At 36.9% G+C, this 17,479-nt stretch overlaps 2 protein-coding genes and 1 long non-coding RNA gene across 8 annotated transcripts; all 3 read left to right on the forward strand.

The window, feature by feature from the left end:
- Positions 1–312: 312 nt before the first annotated feature.
- Positions 313–12,541, forward strand: LOC107739812 (glycerol kinase-like). 5 transcript variants are annotated; one of them, XM_016552016.1, is made up of 21 exons: positions 313–489; positions 2,500–2,573; positions 3,155–3,261; positions 3,353–3,430; positions 4,701–4,780; positions 4,959–5,096; positions 5,531–5,640; positions 7,043–7,109; positions 7,411–7,428; positions 8,066–8,101; positions 8,313–8,380; positions 8,505–8,547; positions 8,646–8,726; positions 8,937–9,015; positions 9,112–9,208; positions 9,432–9,516; positions 9,897–10,017; positions 10,142–10,285; positions 11,009–11,095; positions 11,792–11,878; positions 12,429–12,541. In XM_016552016.1, the coding sequence occupies exons 1-21, from the start codon at positions 397–399 to the stop codon at positions 12,440–12,442; spliced, it is 1,707 nt and encodes a 568-aa protein (XP_016407502.1). In that variant the 5' UTR covers positions 313–396; the 3' UTR covers positions 12,443–12,541. The 5 variants fall into 5 exon arrangements, with proteins under 5 accessions (XP_016407502.1, XP_016407503.1, XP_016407505.1 ...); XM_016552017.1 differs by having other exon boundaries at positions 12,432–12,541; XM_016552019.1 differs by lacking the exon at positions 11,792–11,878 and having other exon boundaries at positions 314–489.
- A 6-nt stretch (positions 12,542–12,547) lies between these two features.
- On the forward strand, positions 12,548–13,693 carry LOC107739814 (uncharacterized). 2 transcript variants are annotated; one of them, XR_001640034.1, is made up of 2 exons: positions 12,548–12,597; positions 13,152–13,693. It is a non-coding gene; the product is annotated as an uncharacterized LOC107739814 (long non-coding RNA). The 2 variants fall into 2 exon arrangements; XR_001640033.1 differs by having other exon boundaries at positions 12,552–12,597; positions 13,149–13,693.
- Positions 13,694–14,941: 1,248 nt separating this feature from the next.
- On the forward strand, positions 14,942–16,707 carry LOC107739813 (nicotinamide N-methyltransferase). The gene is made up of 3 exons (XM_016552021.1): positions 14,942–15,216; positions 15,302–15,509; positions 16,172–16,707. The coding sequence occupies exons 1-3, from the start codon at positions 15,057–15,059 to the stop codon at positions 16,596–16,598; spliced, it is 795 nt and encodes a 264-aa protein (XP_016407507.1). The 5' UTR covers positions 14,942–15,056; the 3' UTR covers positions 16,599–16,707.
- The last annotated feature ends 772 nt before the right edge of the window (positions 16,708–17,479 follow it).

A 17,479-nucleotide genomic window follows, 5' to 3' on the forward strand; every position in this document is an offset into this window, starting at 1 on the left:
TTCTGGATTAATTGTAAATGTTTGATAGAACTGGCTGGAAGACCTGCCAAGAGAGCATTGCAATAGTCCATTCTGGACAGAACAAGAGCTTGAACAAGGAGTTGTGAAGCTGCTTATGTCACATTACATAATTTATTGCATCTGTACAGTTTTATTACAAACTTTATTACATTTCTCTATAATAAAAAGTTGAAACTCCAAAGTTTAGATTCCAGCGTGTGATACCTTCGGAAAATAGTGTATGCCATACTGATGTTTATTAATAGACAAACCCTCCTACTGCAATGGGGCGTGTGTTTACGTCATCACGTGCCGCGGCGCGTACTCGCAGACGTCAGGCCAGCCAGCGTCCGTCCAGTCTTACATTTCTGGCTGCTGTGGTCCCTCACTGATTCAATGAACGGTACAATGGCTGCATCGTCGAACAGGATCACGCTGGGCCCCCTCGTAGCCGCTATCGACCAAGGCACGAGTTCCACGCGCTTTCTGGTAAGTCGCATCCTGAGGACTGTCATCGTGTTGTGGTGGAGCTCAAGTGGCTCGCATACAGACAAAGATTGGAGAGTCCTCCGTGCCCTTGCCAACGCGGGTAAATGTTTCGGAGCCGGTTCAGCTGGACTTCTGTCATGCCAGTTACCCACGTGGATTGCGTCTAGTTTCTGAATCTGCTCATTAGCACAATGCCAATCCTTCTAGTTAGTTTTCTGTTTGCTCAGTGCTTGTGTCTCAGAATCTGTGAAATTCATCTTGCTAATAATCTTCGTTTTACCCAGTTACACAATGTTTGGATTTGAGCAGCTTTACAAAGTTCAAATGTTTGTTTAAGACACTTTAATTCCCACAATGATGACAGCTGTAATCATGATGTTTTGTGAACATCCAAACTTTTTAAATGAGTTTCTCCAAAAAGTCTATGAGATACTGTCTGGGGTGTAGGTGTTTTGATTCCATTCGTGTCTTGTGCGGATTTCTGCTGGTCTAAAAAAGTTTTAATTCGCCATTCCACAAACTAAACAAGAAAGAAATACTAATCAAGAACATCACTTTTTTTTTGTTGTTGTTTTTTTTGCAATGTGATCAGAATGTACAGTAAAGTTATTTCTATATTCTAGTATTTGGCATCAGAGCTATTCAAGCCTTAAGGTTTTTTTTTTTTTTTGTAAAATGATTTAAAAAGTAGTGGAGATCTGTTGGAACTCATTGTGTTCCTTAAATTTTCTTAAGAAAGTCTTAAGTTTACATGCAGAAACCCTGCTTATGGTGCTCAGTTAGAAATGTTACTGTTGGCTATTGTGGGCTATAAGTGTTAGATCCGACAAGGTTGTGGCACTAAAAGTGGACAACGCAATTCAATATCTTTTCTGTGTGTGTCCAATAGGAAGAGGTTTGTGTTTAAAGAGGGTGTGCTTGTAATTCCAGGGCCTGACAAAGAAACATTACTCCTATTGTTAAAATGTTGTGGCCAGAATTGTTACTCCACAGAAAAGCTCAGAATGAGGTCAAAACCTGATTAAAGGGGTCATATGATGCGATTTCAAGTTTTCCTTTCTCTTTGGAGTGTTACAAGCTCTTGGTGCATAAAGAATATCTGTAAAGTTGCAAAGACTAAAGTCTCAAATCCAAAGAGATATTCTTTATAAAAGTTAAGAGTCAACCACGCCTACCTAAAACGGCTCGTTCTAACACGCCCCCACATATCTACATCACGATGTGGGAAGATTTGCATAACGCCGCCCAAATGTTCACGCAAAGAAAGAAGGCTTAACTTTTATTCTCGCTGTAGTATTGATGTTGCCACCGCCGCCATGTTGTGAAGGCGCTGTGTGTTTTTGTTGTGAAAGCGAAACGAAGCTTTCACAACGAAACAACTTTGTTTGGCCTTCCAAAAGAGGACACGACTAGAAACGTCATACCTGGAGCTGATCCGTGCTGGTCGCTGAAGAAATACTGAGAGAGTAGCCTACAATGCCGGTGTCTGTTTCTATAAAGTGGGGCAATTCCAACTTTGCAAGGACAGTCTGGTGCTTCTGACTCACAGCCTGTAAGTACGTTCTCATATTTAAAGAATTTGCCACTGATGAATCAAACGCGAGTTTATAATGGGCTTTACTGGTTTTGTCTCGCCGTGCCGGGAGACGGCATCACAGTGTGTTAAGGGGCGTAACATTTCCGTCACACGCTTGAGGAATTCGGCCAATCACAGTAATTGCTGGAAATTCCAGTTTTCAACATCAGTGACAAATCACTGCAATACCACGCTGAATTGCAGCAGGTACAAGTCAGAAACACAACTCTGGTGTTTCTTTCTGAAACATTGCGTTTTTATACCTGTGACTTGTGTCTTTCTAATACTGAACGTTGAACTGGGGCAGGTTGGAGTCTTATGTTATCAAAAATTAACTCTCAAAAATGTTCATTGTGTTCAAATGAACTCTCAAAAATCAAAAACGTAAAAAAAAAAAAAATTAACTTAAAAGTTCTTTGTTCTTTTAATTGTAGGTTTTCAATGCAAAAACAGCAGAGCTTCTCAGTCACCATCAGGTTGAGATTAAACAGAGCTTTCCTAAAGAGGGGTGAGTATTGTGTCCTTTGTGTTGACACACACTGGTTCAATGGGGCAATAGATTATGCAATATAGTAAGAGTACAACTTGTGATTCAAATCATAAGTTCACTATTGGTTCATACTGTTATTCTGGATGAGCTGAATAGGATTTCTTCAATTCACATTGATAGCAGAGATATCAGCTGTGTTATGCCCAGTGTGCTATATTTAAGAATCATGCAAGTTTCATGTGGCTGGTTGTAGTGAGAACCAGGGTTATTTTAGTATCATTGAGATCCTATTATAGTTTAGAATTGTATATTTTGTTTTCATTTTCATTTTAATTAGAGTTGTAGTCATTTTGTGTTTTTGTCATATTTCTTAGTGTTTTTTTTTGTCTATACATTTTTTTTTTTTACATTTTATTTCCATTTGAGTTATTTTTGTAGAACAAGTTAAACTAAATGAAAATGAGAAATGTTGTATAAAATAACGTTTTTATGTATTTCTTATTTTATTTCATTTGAAGTTTATTTAAAATAACTAAATTGTTTATGGTTTTATAATAACTATAATAACCTGTTAAAAATGATTTATTGTCTTCCCTCAGCTGGGTGGAGGAGGATCCAAAAGAGATTCTTCAGTCTGTGTATGAGTGCATGGACAGAACCTGTGAGAAACTGACCCAGCTCAACATTGACATCTCGAACATTAAAGGTAACAAGACAACTTATTTCTCCATTCACCTGCCATTACGTGCTCATGATTATTTATTTTTATTTCTTCACGTGTTTGAATCTGTCTGCAGCTATTGGTGTGACCAATCAGAGGGAAACCACCCTTGTTTGGGACAAGGAAACAGGAGAACCACTTTATAATGCTATAGGTAAACATTATTACCTTCATATTATATATGCCCAGGGGTGGACTGGCCATCTGGAGCACTGGGAGTTTTCCCGGTGGGCCGCTGGACAATGTGAATGATAGTACATTTACGTATTCTTCGTCAGCCCACTTGAGTCAAAATGATTAATCTATTTAGCATGCTCGGGCTCAGTGCAGCAGTGTAACAGTGCTCGTCAATGACAAAATGATTGAAATGGCCAATCAAATCAAAGAAGGTGGGATTGAAATTGTTCATATAAGCCGAGCAGGAATTCCTGCACAGCGCTGTTTAACACTTGAAGAATGTTCAGCTGCTTACATCTTACTTCTCAATCTTATGTTAATTTTCACACAATGTAATTCTCATTGTGTGTAATGAGCAATGGAAAAGAATCATAGCCATTTTCAGCATATCAGACATAAGATAAAGAGTGAATGTTTGCATGTTGTGAATGTTACTTGGCTTTTGTGGTAGCCTTTTGGTGATTTCACTTGTCTAAGAAAATTGATTCATTAAACTCAGTTAGGAGAGTTATCATCTTTAGACTTGGCATTCACTCAAGTGTGTCGTTGTTTTCAGCCTTAGTTCTCTCTCTTGGACAAGACAAATTCAAGTTTTGAGTAAAGTCCAGGGTTCATGAACTGCAGCCATTTGATTTTTGGGTTTGTCCTTTTCAGGTTTGTGCTTAAAAGGAAGCGTCCAGTTAAAGGGTCCTTTCGCCTAAAAATTATAAATCTGTCATCATTTACTTAATCTTACATCATTTCAAACCCATGTGGCCCAGTTTTTTCATAAAATATAAAGTAATTTTTAGTGAGCAGGGACTTTTAAGCTCCAGCAAAGAACAAATATTACCACAAGAAAAGCACCATAAAGACAGTCCACATGACTTCTGCACTATATTCATATAATCTTTTTGTTACATGGGCTGATTTTATGGTGTAATTCAACTTTAGCGACCCTGTATAGAAAAGAGCAGAGTAAAAATTCTTCTGTTTGTCATGTACATCAGAAAAGAATAGGCAAATTTCAATTTAAAGAAGTATGCCAGTCATTCATGGTAATAAGCATAAAAAAAAGTTTTTATTTCAATTAAAACATTTTAGTAAGTGGTGTTAAAAAATTGCTCTACACACAATGAGCTGGTGTGGTGTGTTGGGGATCAGGTGTGGTGGGCCACAAGTCCACCCCGTATATGAGTAATCATATCTTCTGCTTTACAGTCCAGAATTAAATAACCAAATAATTTCTGATTTGTTTGGATGTTTAGTTTGGCTTGATCTGCGGACCCAGTCAACAGTAGAAAGGCTCATCAACAAAACTCCAGGCAAAAACAAAAACCATCTCAAGGTGAGAGTGCCAGTGTCTCCTTGTAAATAAGACTGAAATGATCTTGAACAGTTACATCCACAAACCATTATAATGTTAAACAATTTTCAATATGTCAGATAGGAAGTCTCCCCCCCCCCCTTTGTACACAAAGTTTGCAAAACTGAATAAATATTTGTACTTCTCTTGCTTCATACAGCACAAGACTGGCCTACCCATCAGCACATACTTCAGCGCAGTGAAGTTACGCTGGCTGATGGATAATGTTGAAAAGGTCCATGAAGCTGTGCTCTCTCACAGGGCCATGTTTGGAACAGTGGACTCCTGGCTTATCTGGGTAAGAGCAGTGGCAGTGAGGTTTCTCTTCTGCATCTCTATAGTGTTTGTGTATGTTTTTGAAGTTTAATGGTAAAAGAAGAAATCAGTGCATGGTTTAGGAGCAATCCAAGGTTTTTAGACTGCTTAATGATTACACTCATCCTTGCAGATACTCAAAAATAAACCCAAGCACTTGGTCTTGAATTGAATTCAGATGCTCTAATGGTTCTCAACCACATTTCTGAATACATTTTGCATGTCGTCTTAATCAAGCATACCGGATTCAGGTCATCAGCTCATTAGAGGAGATTCTAAGACCTGAAATGGATGTGTTAGACAAAGAAGACATGAGAAATGTGCAGTGTTGAGGGGACTCCAGGAACATTGTTGAACTGATCATGATGTAAATATTTTAGCTTGTCTAAATAATCTGTGATAACCCCTAACTTTCAGTGCCTGACGGGGGGGAAGAAGGGAGGTGTTCATTGCACAGATGTAACCAATGCCAGCCGGACAATGCTCTTCAATATTCACACAATGGACTGGGATCCAGAGCTCTGCAAGTAAGTACAAATTTGCATACATAGTTTTATATAAATTTTTCTGGCCCAAAGCTTATGTTTGCATATGCAAATGTCAAAAAGAATGTTGGATACTCCACCCAAAAAATGAAAATTATAAAACGGATAGTTCTGGTTCTTGATTCTGATTGGCTGAGCCACGTTCAAAGCTGTTGTAAATTACTCTACAAACATACACCTTTGTTTACGTTTGTCTGTTGCTTGACAACCACTTTGTTGCAACCACAACTGTTTCTGAGGAACTACATTGTTTGGTGGAAGAATACTGTTTTTATTAATAAGCCCTGTGAAGCCGTGGTTTACAGTGAATTTATAACCGCTAAGGGGAGTTGTTAGGCACGACGCGAAGCGGATAAATTCACTGTAAACCACAGCTTCTTGGGGCTTATTGCTTTATTCCATCATCGTTTACTCACCCTCATGCCATCCTAGATGTAAATGACTTTTTTCTTCTATATGACTCAAGTTGATGAATCAGTGTCTTCTGAAACAAACCTCAATGTCAGCATGTTTGTGAAATTCCACTGAAAAGTGATGGCTTTCGTGTCACTTCTCACATCAGCTTAAAAACACATTTATGTCACGCTTCACAATGTCCTCCTGAACCTGTGTATGACAGTTAGCTGGAAGCAATGGTTAAAAATGTTTGAAATGATATTTTTCTTACACACCATTTGAGTCAGAAGATTTTTGTTCATAGACTTGGGTCATATGGATTACCATCATGTTTGTTGGTAACCACTAGTGGTGGTTGAGGAGAGATCCCCACACATGATTGTAAAGCGCTTTGGGTGTACAGCAATACACAATAAAGCGCTATATAAATGCATCATTCATTCAATACATTCATTTAGAACAACATGATAGTGAGTAAATAATGAGAAGATTTTCATTTTGGATTTGGAGTATCCCTTTAAGACTGGAATACACTGCATGACTTTTAAAATCTACACCACACATTACACACTTAACAATTTGTGAATGGTTAAAGAGAAAAACTGATCATCATACACTGAATGACAGACTATCACACACTACCAGATTTTCAAGTTATTTCAAACACAACAAACTCGCTCAGAAACATGCACCTCATTGCTAGGAGACATCTGACAAATGAAAGCAATATTGTTCTAAAATCAGCCCAAATCATAATTTTGTTAACATCCTCTGATGCTAAAAATCAGAGTCTGTGCCCATAATACACTGTGGGATTTTATTTATTATTTTATATTTTATAAAATCTGTTGGCTCTACCTAAAATATGCGGACTGGTGACCAAACTGCAAATCGAGGCAATAATCTGGGCAAAAGTTGTGTAGTGTATTCCAGCCTTTACTGTGTTTAAAGATTTATTCATAACATATATTTCTTACATATATAACAGATATTTTGATATACCAATGGAAATCCTGCCAAAAGTGAGAAGTTCTTCAGAGATTTATGGTTTAATGGTAAGTGTTTGACCCCAAAGAGAGAATTTCTTTCTGTACTTCTGTTACATAATGCATTGGTAGGATTCTGTTGTGATAAATAGACAAGAGAGAAATGATCTTTGCTCCAGAGCAGTGTCTGTCAAACATTAACTGTTTATTCTTTAACTGTACATACACAATCTGCAACTCCAATAACATCTTTCCATCCAAAGTTGAATTTTGCTGTGGAGCAGTCATTTAACCCTTTGGAGATTTTAGTGTGTCCCTCTTTATCATGATTATATTTTGTGTTCTGTGATCTCTTTGGGCTGACTGATAGAAAATCAGCTCTAATCTGGTGAGTATCTCTAGCTGTCATGTCTGGGAAAACTGCTGTCATGTTGTCATCACAGAAGTTGGTGCATTTCCAATATGGAGCAAACATGCTTTTCATATTTTTGTTGTAAGTGCATTTTATATATTCCTGAGATAAGGTCTTATTGGAAATGTACCGGATGGTGATCTTGTCATTGTTTTTCATTGTGTTTTGGCTTGTCGCCCAATGCACTGCCTGTCCTTTCCAACATCTCTTGGAGTTTAGAGCTTTTTCATGTAGTTTTCTGGCTATGGTCCTTTTCTTTGTTCCCTTTTTCTTCTTTATTCATTCACTATGGCTGAAGCCACACCATCTTGAGTTGCAGTGATGAAAATGAAGCAGCTTTTCACAGTTTTTAACATGCTTGGAGTCAATTATTCTTATTTTTTGTGGAGTATGTTTAGAGCAGATACTTGCAACACACAGCAGCAGATGATTTGCCAAAGATGCTCATGTCCACTAAAGTATTAGAATTGATAATTATTAATCTGACTCAAGTGTTTGAATTCTGGCTTTAAGCAGGGGGCTGTATAATGCATGTTAATTATTACATTCATTTGTATGTTATTAAATTCTTCCCCTAATGTTTTACTTTTTAATATACATTTTTTTCTTACAGAAATCTGGCCCTTTAACTGGTGTCCCCATATCAGGGGTAAGATTATTAGATTATTTTTTAGAAAGATTACGGTGTCTTTCTGTCTTGCTCCCTAAATTGTGTGTGTGTGTGTAAAAATAATTATTTTGTTGAGTTGGACAATTAAATCATAATGCATATAAAGTGGAGTGTCTTCAGATCCTCAAAAATACAGAAATTCGCAAATACTTTCTGATGTCCTTTAAAGTGACTTTACATCTGTTTACAGTGTCTTGGTGACCAGTCTGCTGCGCTGGTGGGACAGATGTGTTTCAAGGACGGACAAGCCAAAAATACGTATGATTTTGTTTTGTCTTCTCAGTTCCTCATAGCCTAATTTGTCAACATGCAAAAATGTGCACTTAGACTAAATGAAGATGTTGTGATTTTGTACATTTGATAAGTTTTTATTTATTTACAGTTATGGGACTGGTTGTTTCCTGCTTAAAAACGTAGGAACAAAGGTATTCAGCATACTTGCTACAAAAATACATTCAAGCTTCAAAAATAAATTTTCCTTTTTTAAATTTAATCTACATTGGATTTTTTTTATATCTTAAAGCCTGTAATGTCGGACCATGGACTCCTGACAACGGTCGCATATAAACTTGGGCGTGACAAGCCAGCCTGCTATGCACTAGAGGTAATGTTGTTGAATGTTGACATTGTTTATTACATTATTATGTTCCTGGCAGATTATTTCTTACCAAAGCAATGCACATGTTTTGTTTATGTGGCAGCTATTTCATTCCACTCTCACAAACATGAAAAGCCTATTCATTTCTCATAATTACTTTGTGATTTAGAGTAGCCAATACTGCACTCTTGCTCAACTGGAGTTTTTCTTTTCTAGGGTTCAGTTGCCATTGCAGGAGCAGTTGTGCGTTGGCTAAAGGATAATCTCGGAATTATCCAAACCTCTACAGAACTAGGTTTGTTTGTGTAAAGGTTCTATTTATACCCTAATGCAAGAGCATTTAGCCCAGTTTTGGAATATTTCATTTTAAACATTTCACTTTTCACCCCAGAGAAACTAGCTGCTGACGTTGGCACATCGTATGGCTGTTATTTCGTCCCTGCATTCTCTGGATTATATGCGCCATACTGGGAACCAAGCGCTAGAGGGTTAGTGACTGATACATCCATTTGAAAGATCATTTTCAGTTGATGTAAGCGATGTAAAAACACTAAAGCCTAAGGAGAACAAGTTATTAGATTAGAGAAAGGCATTAGAAGCAAAAAAAAAAAAATCCAATTGTGAATTTTATAGTGAGTTTATTATTTGAAGCCCAGTTGTTATTACATGTGAAATGTACAACATTGAACCTCTGTTTTTTGCTTACAACAGAATCATCTGTGGTCTAACACAGTTCACCAATAGGAGTCATTTGGCTTTCGCAGCACTTGAAGCTGTCTGCTTCCAGACACGAGAGGTATCCCTTCATGAGTTTGCATCTGCATGATTATATGCTCTTATTACATAGCTCTCTAAAATAATTGATTCTGAATATTAACTGTTGAAGGACTTTTGTGTTCTATGTAAACTAATAAATAATTAAACTCAAATCTTTTTCATATTAATTTGTTTTATAAATAGATGTGTAATAAGCAGGATAATATACAGTTAGCTATCCAATTAATTTCCTGATCACCCTGTTGAGGTTATTTTGCAGGGTCAGTTTGCTGTATATTATCCCTTACTTATTTTTACAGTCTTAAGGATAGGGGTGCTTTTTTTGAGCATGTCACAAATAAATCCGTGATTATTAAAAAAAACTTTTAGGGTGCTAATGGATGCTCAAATTTGTTTCAGATTCTGGATGCAATGAACCAGGACAGTTGTATTCATCTGTCCCAGCTCCAGGTTGATGGAGGCATGACGTCCAACCGGTTACTGATGCAGCTGCAGGCCGACATACTGTGTATCCCAGTCGGTAAGATGCACATTTTCATCTTGTAAGGCTTTATATGAGGATGTACGTAAACATTGGTGTAAATGGAATTGTAATGGTATTTCCAGATGGGTGGATATGTGATGTAATTTGTATTTATTTACAGTAAAGCCATCCATGCCTGAGACCACAGCTCTGGGTGCTGCCATGGCAGCAGGAGCAGCTGAGGGGGTCAGTGTGTGGAGCCTAAACCCAGAAGATCTCACTGAGGTCACTTCAGAAAAATTTGAACCTCAGATCAACCCAGAGGGTAATGAAATCTAAAGTGCACCACACACCAATTCATAACTAATGAAAATTGTATGAACCGTATGCATTTTGTTGCATGCCACTTGCTGAGATTATTAAATTTGCAACATGGTTTAGTGTAATACTGAAAAACTTTATGGATTCTTGCAGGCCATAACATTGTGTTCATGATTAAAGGGATAGTTCACCCAAAAATTTAAATTCTATCATTAATTACTCACCCTCATGTCGTTCCAAAGACCTCCGTTCATCTTCGGAACCCAAATTAAGATATTTTTTATCAAATCGGAGAGCTCTCTGACCCTCCCATAGACAGCAAGGATACTACCACGATCAAGGCACAGAAACGTAGCAAGTACATCGGTAAAATAGTCCATGTGACATCAGTGGTTCAATCGTAATTTTACAAAGCAGCGAGAATACTTTTGTGCGCAAAGAAAACAATAATAATAATAACAATTTATTCAACAATTCTTCTCCCTGAGGTACCGTCTTCCGCCATTTTGGAGAATACTCCAGAACGTAATCAGCTTTGTTTATGTTCAGTAGATAGCGCTCGCATGCTGAATGTAAACAATGCTGATGTTTTGTGCTCACCAAGGTTTGGATGGCATCATTCACAGCGTTTGTTTTAATCGGGCAAAACCTGCTAAGTGTGAACACAAACTCAAGTTTCATCTGCAACTTTATTTAGGGTGTGTTTTTTTTTTTTTCCTCTGCGCAGAGAGTGAACTGCGATATGCTCGCTGGAAGAAAGCTGTTCAGAGGGCTATGAACTGGGAAACCACAGAACCAGTCAACAATGGAGATGGTGTGTTTTATTTATTTATTTATTGATTTATTATTTGATTTAACGCAATTAACCAATCGATCAACTAATCAGAGAAACACCTTATGCAAATGCAATTAATACAAAATAATTGATATTTAAATTAGTAAAAAAAAATCATGCATGGTTTTTTTTTTTGAAAATCTGAACCTATTTCCTCATGTTTGTTCCATTTCCAAAAAACAAAAACAAAAAACCCAATTTCAACCAGGCCCACAAATGTAGTCAAAGATTGATGTAGGTTTGTAGTAATCAATAACCAGAGGTATTGACCCAGAATGTCCAAAGTCAGGGGGAATGGTTGTTTTGTTTTGTTTTTTTACAGAGGTACAAAGTCCTGTTTTCTGCAGAGTTATTGATTATCTGGTTGAAGGTAGAACTAAACTCTGAAGTAAATTCCATCTCCAGGAGAAGAATAAAGTTTTGTGGTTTGACAAAATCAGTAGTTATTTAATTGTCCCACTTGTTTTCTCTTTCTTTCCACTTTAGAGAGGTACAAAGTCCTGTTTCTGTTTCTTGTTTTCTGCAAAGTTATTGATTATCTGGATCAGGTAGAATGAAACTCTAAAGTAATGTTCTTTTTTGGTTTGACAAAATCAGTAGTTACTTAATTGTCCCACTTGTTTTCTCTTTCCACTGTCTTGCGTGACATGGACCTGTGTTCTGGATGACCAACAGAGGAGACTAGTATCTTCAGTAGTGTTCCCTTGGGCTTTTACATTCTGGGTAGCATGTTTATGTTAATTGGAGCAAAGTACATTGCAGGTCAGTGTGAGAGCGAGTGAAAGAGATGGCGAAAGAGACCGATGCATGTTTTGTATGTGTGTCCTTTAAGTTCATTGGCCTGAGAGAGAGTGGTGAACATGAACATGAGTGTATAACAACCACTCATTAGTTTTCTTGTAGCAGTGTGAATGAATGGCGTAGAATAGCATTTCATGTGAGTCTGTAAGGAGGAAATTATGGAAAAGGTCCCGTTCATGTGTGATGGGATTTACTTGAAAAACAAAAATCCACAGCACTCTCCAATTGATCAAAAATTGAGAACTGTGTTACTGACGGCTGTAAACATATGGCTTGGTTTGGTGAAATTGGTAAAGGTTCCTGTTCTAAGAATCTCCCTGTCTGTCCCAAACTTGCTTTTGCTGTCACTTCTATTTAGTGTTGGTTTTCCCTTCTTCACAGTCTCCTCTTCTCATCCAGTGTCACGACATCTCAAACATTTGTGTGCATGCTGAAAACGTCTCTGCTCATCAGTTGAGCAAACATGTAGTTTTAGCTGTTTTAACATTCCTTTTTTTCCCTCTCACTAAAGCAGGGCAGAAGTAGACTTGAACCTTATTGCATTTCAGAAGATGGAAAATGAAGTCATTGGGTCCATGGCTTACCCCTTCAAAATCAAGATGTGCTGTAGTGGCCTTGGCAAAAGACATTTTACATTCTGGGTAGCATGTTTATGTTAATTGGAGCAAAGTACATTGCAGGTCAGTGTGAGAGCGAGTGAAAGAGATGGCGAAAGAGACCGATGCATGTTTTGTATGTGTGTCCTTTAAGTTCATTGGCCTGAGAGAGAGTGGTGAACATGAACATGAGTGTATAACAACCACTCATTAGTTTTCTTGTAGCAGTGTGAATGAATGGCGTAGAATTAGCATTTCATGTGAGTCTGTAAGGAGGAAATTATGGAAAAGGTCCCGTTCATGTGTGATGGGATTTACTTGAAAAACAAAAATCCACAGCACTCTCCAATTGATCAAAAATTGAGAACTGTGTTACTGACGGCTGTAAACATATGGCTTGGTTTGGTGAAATTGGTAAAGGTTCCTGTTCTAAGAATCTCCCTGTCTGTCCCAAACTTGCTTTTGCTGTCACTTCTATTTAGTGTTGGTTTTCCCTTCTTCACAGTCTCCTCTTCTCATCCAGTGTCACGACATCTCAAACATTTGTGTGCATGCTGAAAACGTCTCTGCTCATCAGTTGAGCAAACATGTAGTTTTAGCTGTTTTAACATTCCTTTTTTTCCCTCTCACTAAAGCAGGGCAGAAGTAGACTTGAACCTTATTGCATTTCAGAAGATGGAAAATGAAGTCATTGGGTCCATGGCTTACCCCTTCAAAATCAAGATGTGCTGTAGTGGCCTTGGCAAAAGACATTCCAACTGAAAGTCAAAATGATAAATTAAGACCTTTCAGGCCACGTAGCAGGAAGTTGTATTGACCATATCTGGTATGATGAAATCATTAATTCTCATGTCCTTATTACTGTAGTTTCCCCACACTGTTCTCTAGAAGCAGCTCCTTACTTTAACACTGAAGCTACTGTGGTTTGGTGTTTCTGCTATTTTTCATGTACAGTTCATTCTAATGGAATTGTCAATGATAGTAAGCAACTCTTGGCCGTGCAAAACAGTCATTGTCAAATTTGATATATTTTTTTTTAAATGGCACTAAATGTCACAGACATCAACAGATGTGTGTCTGTGTATGATGGTTTTAGTTTGAAGTTTGAAAGAGTGAGACGTACTATTAGTACAATTTAGTTGCTTCTCAAATCTATTCAGGAGAGTTTTAGTGCACTTTATAATGTATTATGCTGTTATGTGTAACAGCAAGGAAACTGTACAATCTCATGTACATAATGTTGTGATTGTTTTTTTTTTTTCTCCTCTTTTACAATTTCATATGCCTGTTGAAAACGTTTGCCATTTTGTTGACAAAAATACTGTTCGTAGAAATCAAGTTAACCTGTCCAAAACATTGTGGCCCTGCTGATAGAAGTTGCACTACAGCATAGCTTCAGCCTCCTATAAGAGAGACCATTAAACAAGATGTCACTTGAGCAGTATTGAGTCAACATCTGAACAATTACTGACGAGGTCTGCGTAACTATATTAGAACAAACATACTGTTTTGTTATCAATTGTAGAGCACCGTTTTGTCTTGTATTCGGTCAAGTCACTGTAATTTAATCTCTAAAATTGTGCATGTTAATTTCATTACTGTGCAGCTCAAGGAAGCGATGATGTTAAAATACAAAATTAATTTGACCTAAGTATTTCCTTTCAGTTCCAGCAACTGGTTTCTGTTTAAATATCTAACCTGAACTTGAAAGGAAATAGTTGGCACCTGATTTTTCTATCATACTTGATGTCTGTGTAATGAAATATCACAAGTTCCATGACAATGAAGAATTTATGAACCGATGTAAACGGATTAGTTTTTTGATTATTATTTGCTACATTTAATAATACAGTTGCCAATTTAGTGGTTTTCTTTAATGCATACGTTTGCATTTTAAAAAGCCAATCTGTTTTGTGAGAAGCACTTGTATAATGTACTTTGAATGGTACTTCCTTGATTTGTCTTTGATTTGTGTCCATGAATACTTGAAGTTTAAAAACTTGATTTATAAAAAGTAGCCAGTATTAAACTTTAGTCATTTGTTTTCTTTGTATGTGGCTTTGATTGTTGAATGTGTTGTGCTTACACAAGTTACATCTGGGTTGTAAATGTTAGTGAGTGATGCTGTGATGTTCATTACCACACCATCTTGCATGTCAGTTCTTTCCCCAGGATTTCAAGTAAATTTTCATCACTGAATTTTCTGTTTCTACACTTTTAGTGTACTTCACTGTCTTAAAACTACTTCTGCGGATTAAAAGAAAAATATGTTTAGTCTGTCAACATGCCAGACATTATATATTGTCCAGTTAAATTCAAGAAACGATTGTTTCCTTCGAGATAAGATGGACAACGGTGGACTTAGCCTGCTAGCAACTTTATATCAGTATATTTCGAATTCACGTGATTATGTTGAGCAAGTCTGGAAACCACATTTGCGTCTTCGCTGTTAGTAAGGACAGTATTAGTTTGCTCTTACAGTATCTACAGCAGTCGTTGTTTATTTTAAGTTATATACGTAACATACAATACGTGTTGTAATTATGAGTGAATTCACGACCTTCACTGAAGGAGAGTTCTATGAGGGGCATTTTGACTCGCGAGCTTATGTGAAGAATTTTTATTCCTGCCCTAGCGGTCACGCTGACGAGAAGAATTTCCTTACTTTCGTTTTGAGATGCCTTAGCAGAGTTTTCTCGGCGGGTAAGCAATCCCTATCAATCGAATCGCTAGGTCTAGATGTTCTGTTTTTCCTAAATAATTGTTTACACAAATGTTTGTTTTAAAGGAGAACATAAAGGCAAGCGGCTGATCGATGTGGGCAGTGGACCAACTATCCACAGCGTCTTGAGTGCGTGCGAACATTATGACGAGATTGTGCTGTCTGATTTTGCAAATAACAATCGTAGAGAAATTGAAAAATGGCTGAAAAATCAAGAGGGAAGTTTAGATTGGAAACCTATGTTGCAGTACGTTTGTGAACTGGAGGGGAAAAGGTAATTATATTTCTATATTGTATATTGGGTGTTTCTTAAAGTAGACTAGGCTATTTCCACATAATACACTATTTCCACAGAAAATAAACAAATTTTAAAAGGGTAACTGCGCATTTTCACGTCTTCCTTCAGAATTCTAAATTTACATCTTGCATTTTTTTACTTTTTTTCCTCCCCTCGGAATTCTGAGTTTACAGTTTTACTCACATTTACACATTACAGTTGACATATTACAGCTTCAATTTCTCTGCTTATTGTATTATATAGAGTTTAGATAATTTATTGTTTATATTTATATAAAAGTTTCTCAGAATTACGAAAAGTCGCAATTACGTTTTTTCGTGTCGGAAATGGGCTTACATCGGCCTTGTTGACTTTAGAAAAACACTGTCAAGTTTAATTGCTTAGTAGCATTGTATGACAAAGGAAAATTGCCCCTTTTTCAGAACAGTGTCATTTCCATTATATATCATACATTCCTCTGGTAGAATGAAATGAGTGAGGCGCAAATTACGTTACATTCTAAACTTTGAATTAAAATGCAAGCTCCTGGTAAAAGTGTCATATTTATAAATGGGTGTTTCTTCAACTTTACAGAGAAAACATTTCTTGTAATTTGTTCTAAATTATTTATCTTTCAATTAATCTTTGAACTATGGCAGCCCGTCTGATTTGGAGGCTACACTGAAGCAACGAGTCAAGAAAGTTTTAAAATGTGATGTCCGGTTGGAGAATCCATTTTATCCACACACACTGGAACCAGCTGACTGTGTCATAACATCTCTGTGTCTGGAAGCAGCGTGTAAAGACTTTCAAACATACTGTCGTTCTTTACATGGGCTGACCAAACTTCTGTGTCCTGGTGGACTTTTGGTCATGATAGGTGTTCTGGGTGAGAGCTTCTACAAGGTGGATGAACAGCTCTTTTCTTGTCTTGGACTGAGTCGGGATAATATTGAAGAAGCTCTCAGTGGTTTAGGCCTCTCAATCCAGGAATTTAATATACTGCCTGCAGAAGACAGAGAGAACAACTCTGTGTCTGACTTTGAGGCCGTTTTTCATCTTGTAGCTAGAAAACCCTCTGAGTGAAAGCGCAAATAGAGGGATTTATATAATACAGCAAAACAGTTGTATTTAAAGCTAGAGTACACCTAAATAAATCCTTTTATAGCCCAGGATTTTTCTGCTTATTAATAAATCCACTGTAGAAGATTTGGCATTTTAGATGAACATGGAATGCATAACTCTTGAAACTTTCAATGTGTTTTATAATGTGAGGATTTAAAAGATAGATCATAAAAAGAAAATTATTTTGCTTAAAATGTTCACTTTTTTAATAATACGATTTTTGAAGTAATAACCATTACTATGAACTCTATTTCATGAATTACATTCTTTACACACACAATACAAAAGAGAGCTTTGTCCGTGCACTTGGGGAATATTTCATCCAAACTTTCCTCACTATGAACCATTTTAATACCTGCAAAGCCACAACGTATGTGAAACAAATAACACCACAAAGGCAATAAACCAAGACCAAGCTTGTATTATAGTATTGTACAGTATGACTCCATATCATGAAACAATCTGTTTTATATAGGAGCAAGTGTTCCAAATGGAAAATTAAAACAAATGCAAATGATTGGTTCTTGCTCTGTAGCACAAATTTGTGACTCTCATAGACTTCAACACAAATGCTTAGTCATTCATTGATTACAATACTTTATGGCCTGCTTGACCCCATTGTATATTACAGATTAAGTGATTGCTGTTTGTTTTCATTTAGTTTTAGAGCAAGTTTTTGTTCCCCCAAGATTAAACGATTGCTGTTCATTTTAATTTATTTTTATTTTTATGTATATTCTTATTTTAGGCTGGTTTTGTGGATCAAACGATTCACTAAAAAGTTCCAACTTAATCACTACTTCTCTCATGAACAGAAGTTGTTTTCAGTAAGTATTCCTCAT

The sequence above is a fragment of the Sinocyclocheilus rhinocerous genome, unplaced genomic scaffold (assembly GCF_001515625.1).
Source record: "Sinocyclocheilus rhinocerous isolate Xijiao unplaced genomic scaffold, SAMN03320098_v1.1 scaffold1306, whole genome shotgun sequence".
Taxonomy (NCBI): domain Eukaryota; kingdom Metazoa; phylum Chordata; class Actinopteri; order Cypriniformes; family Cyprinidae; genus Sinocyclocheilus; species Sinocyclocheilus rhinocerous.

Excerpts from the sequence above, each read along its gene's own strand:
- LOC107739812 (XM_016552016.1), top strand. The coding sequence starts at position 397 with ATGAACGGTACAATGGCTGCATCGTCGAACAGGATCACGCTGGGCCCC. Across the intron at positions 9,209-9,431 it reads TGGGAACCAAGCGCTAGAGG|AATCATCTGTGGTCTAACAC; the intron begins GTTAGTGACTGA and ends TGCTTACAACAG. Across the intron at positions 10,018-10,141 it reads CATACTGTGTATCCCAGTCG|TAAAGCCATCCATGCCTGAG; the intron begins GTAAGATGCACA and ends ATTTATTTACAG.
- LOC107739813 (XM_016552021.1), top strand. The coding sequence starts at position 15,057 with ATGAGTGAATTCACGACCTTCACTGAAGGAGAGTTCTATGAGGGGCAT. Across the intron at positions 15,217-15,301 it reads TAGCAGAGTTTTCTCGGCGG|GAGAACATAAAGGCAAGCGG; the intron begins GTAAGCAATCCC and ends TTTGTTTTAAAG. Across the intron at positions 15,510-16,171 it reads TGTGAACTGGAGGGGAAAAG|CCCGTCTGATTTGGAGGCTA; the intron begins GTAATTATATTT and ends GAACTATGGCAG.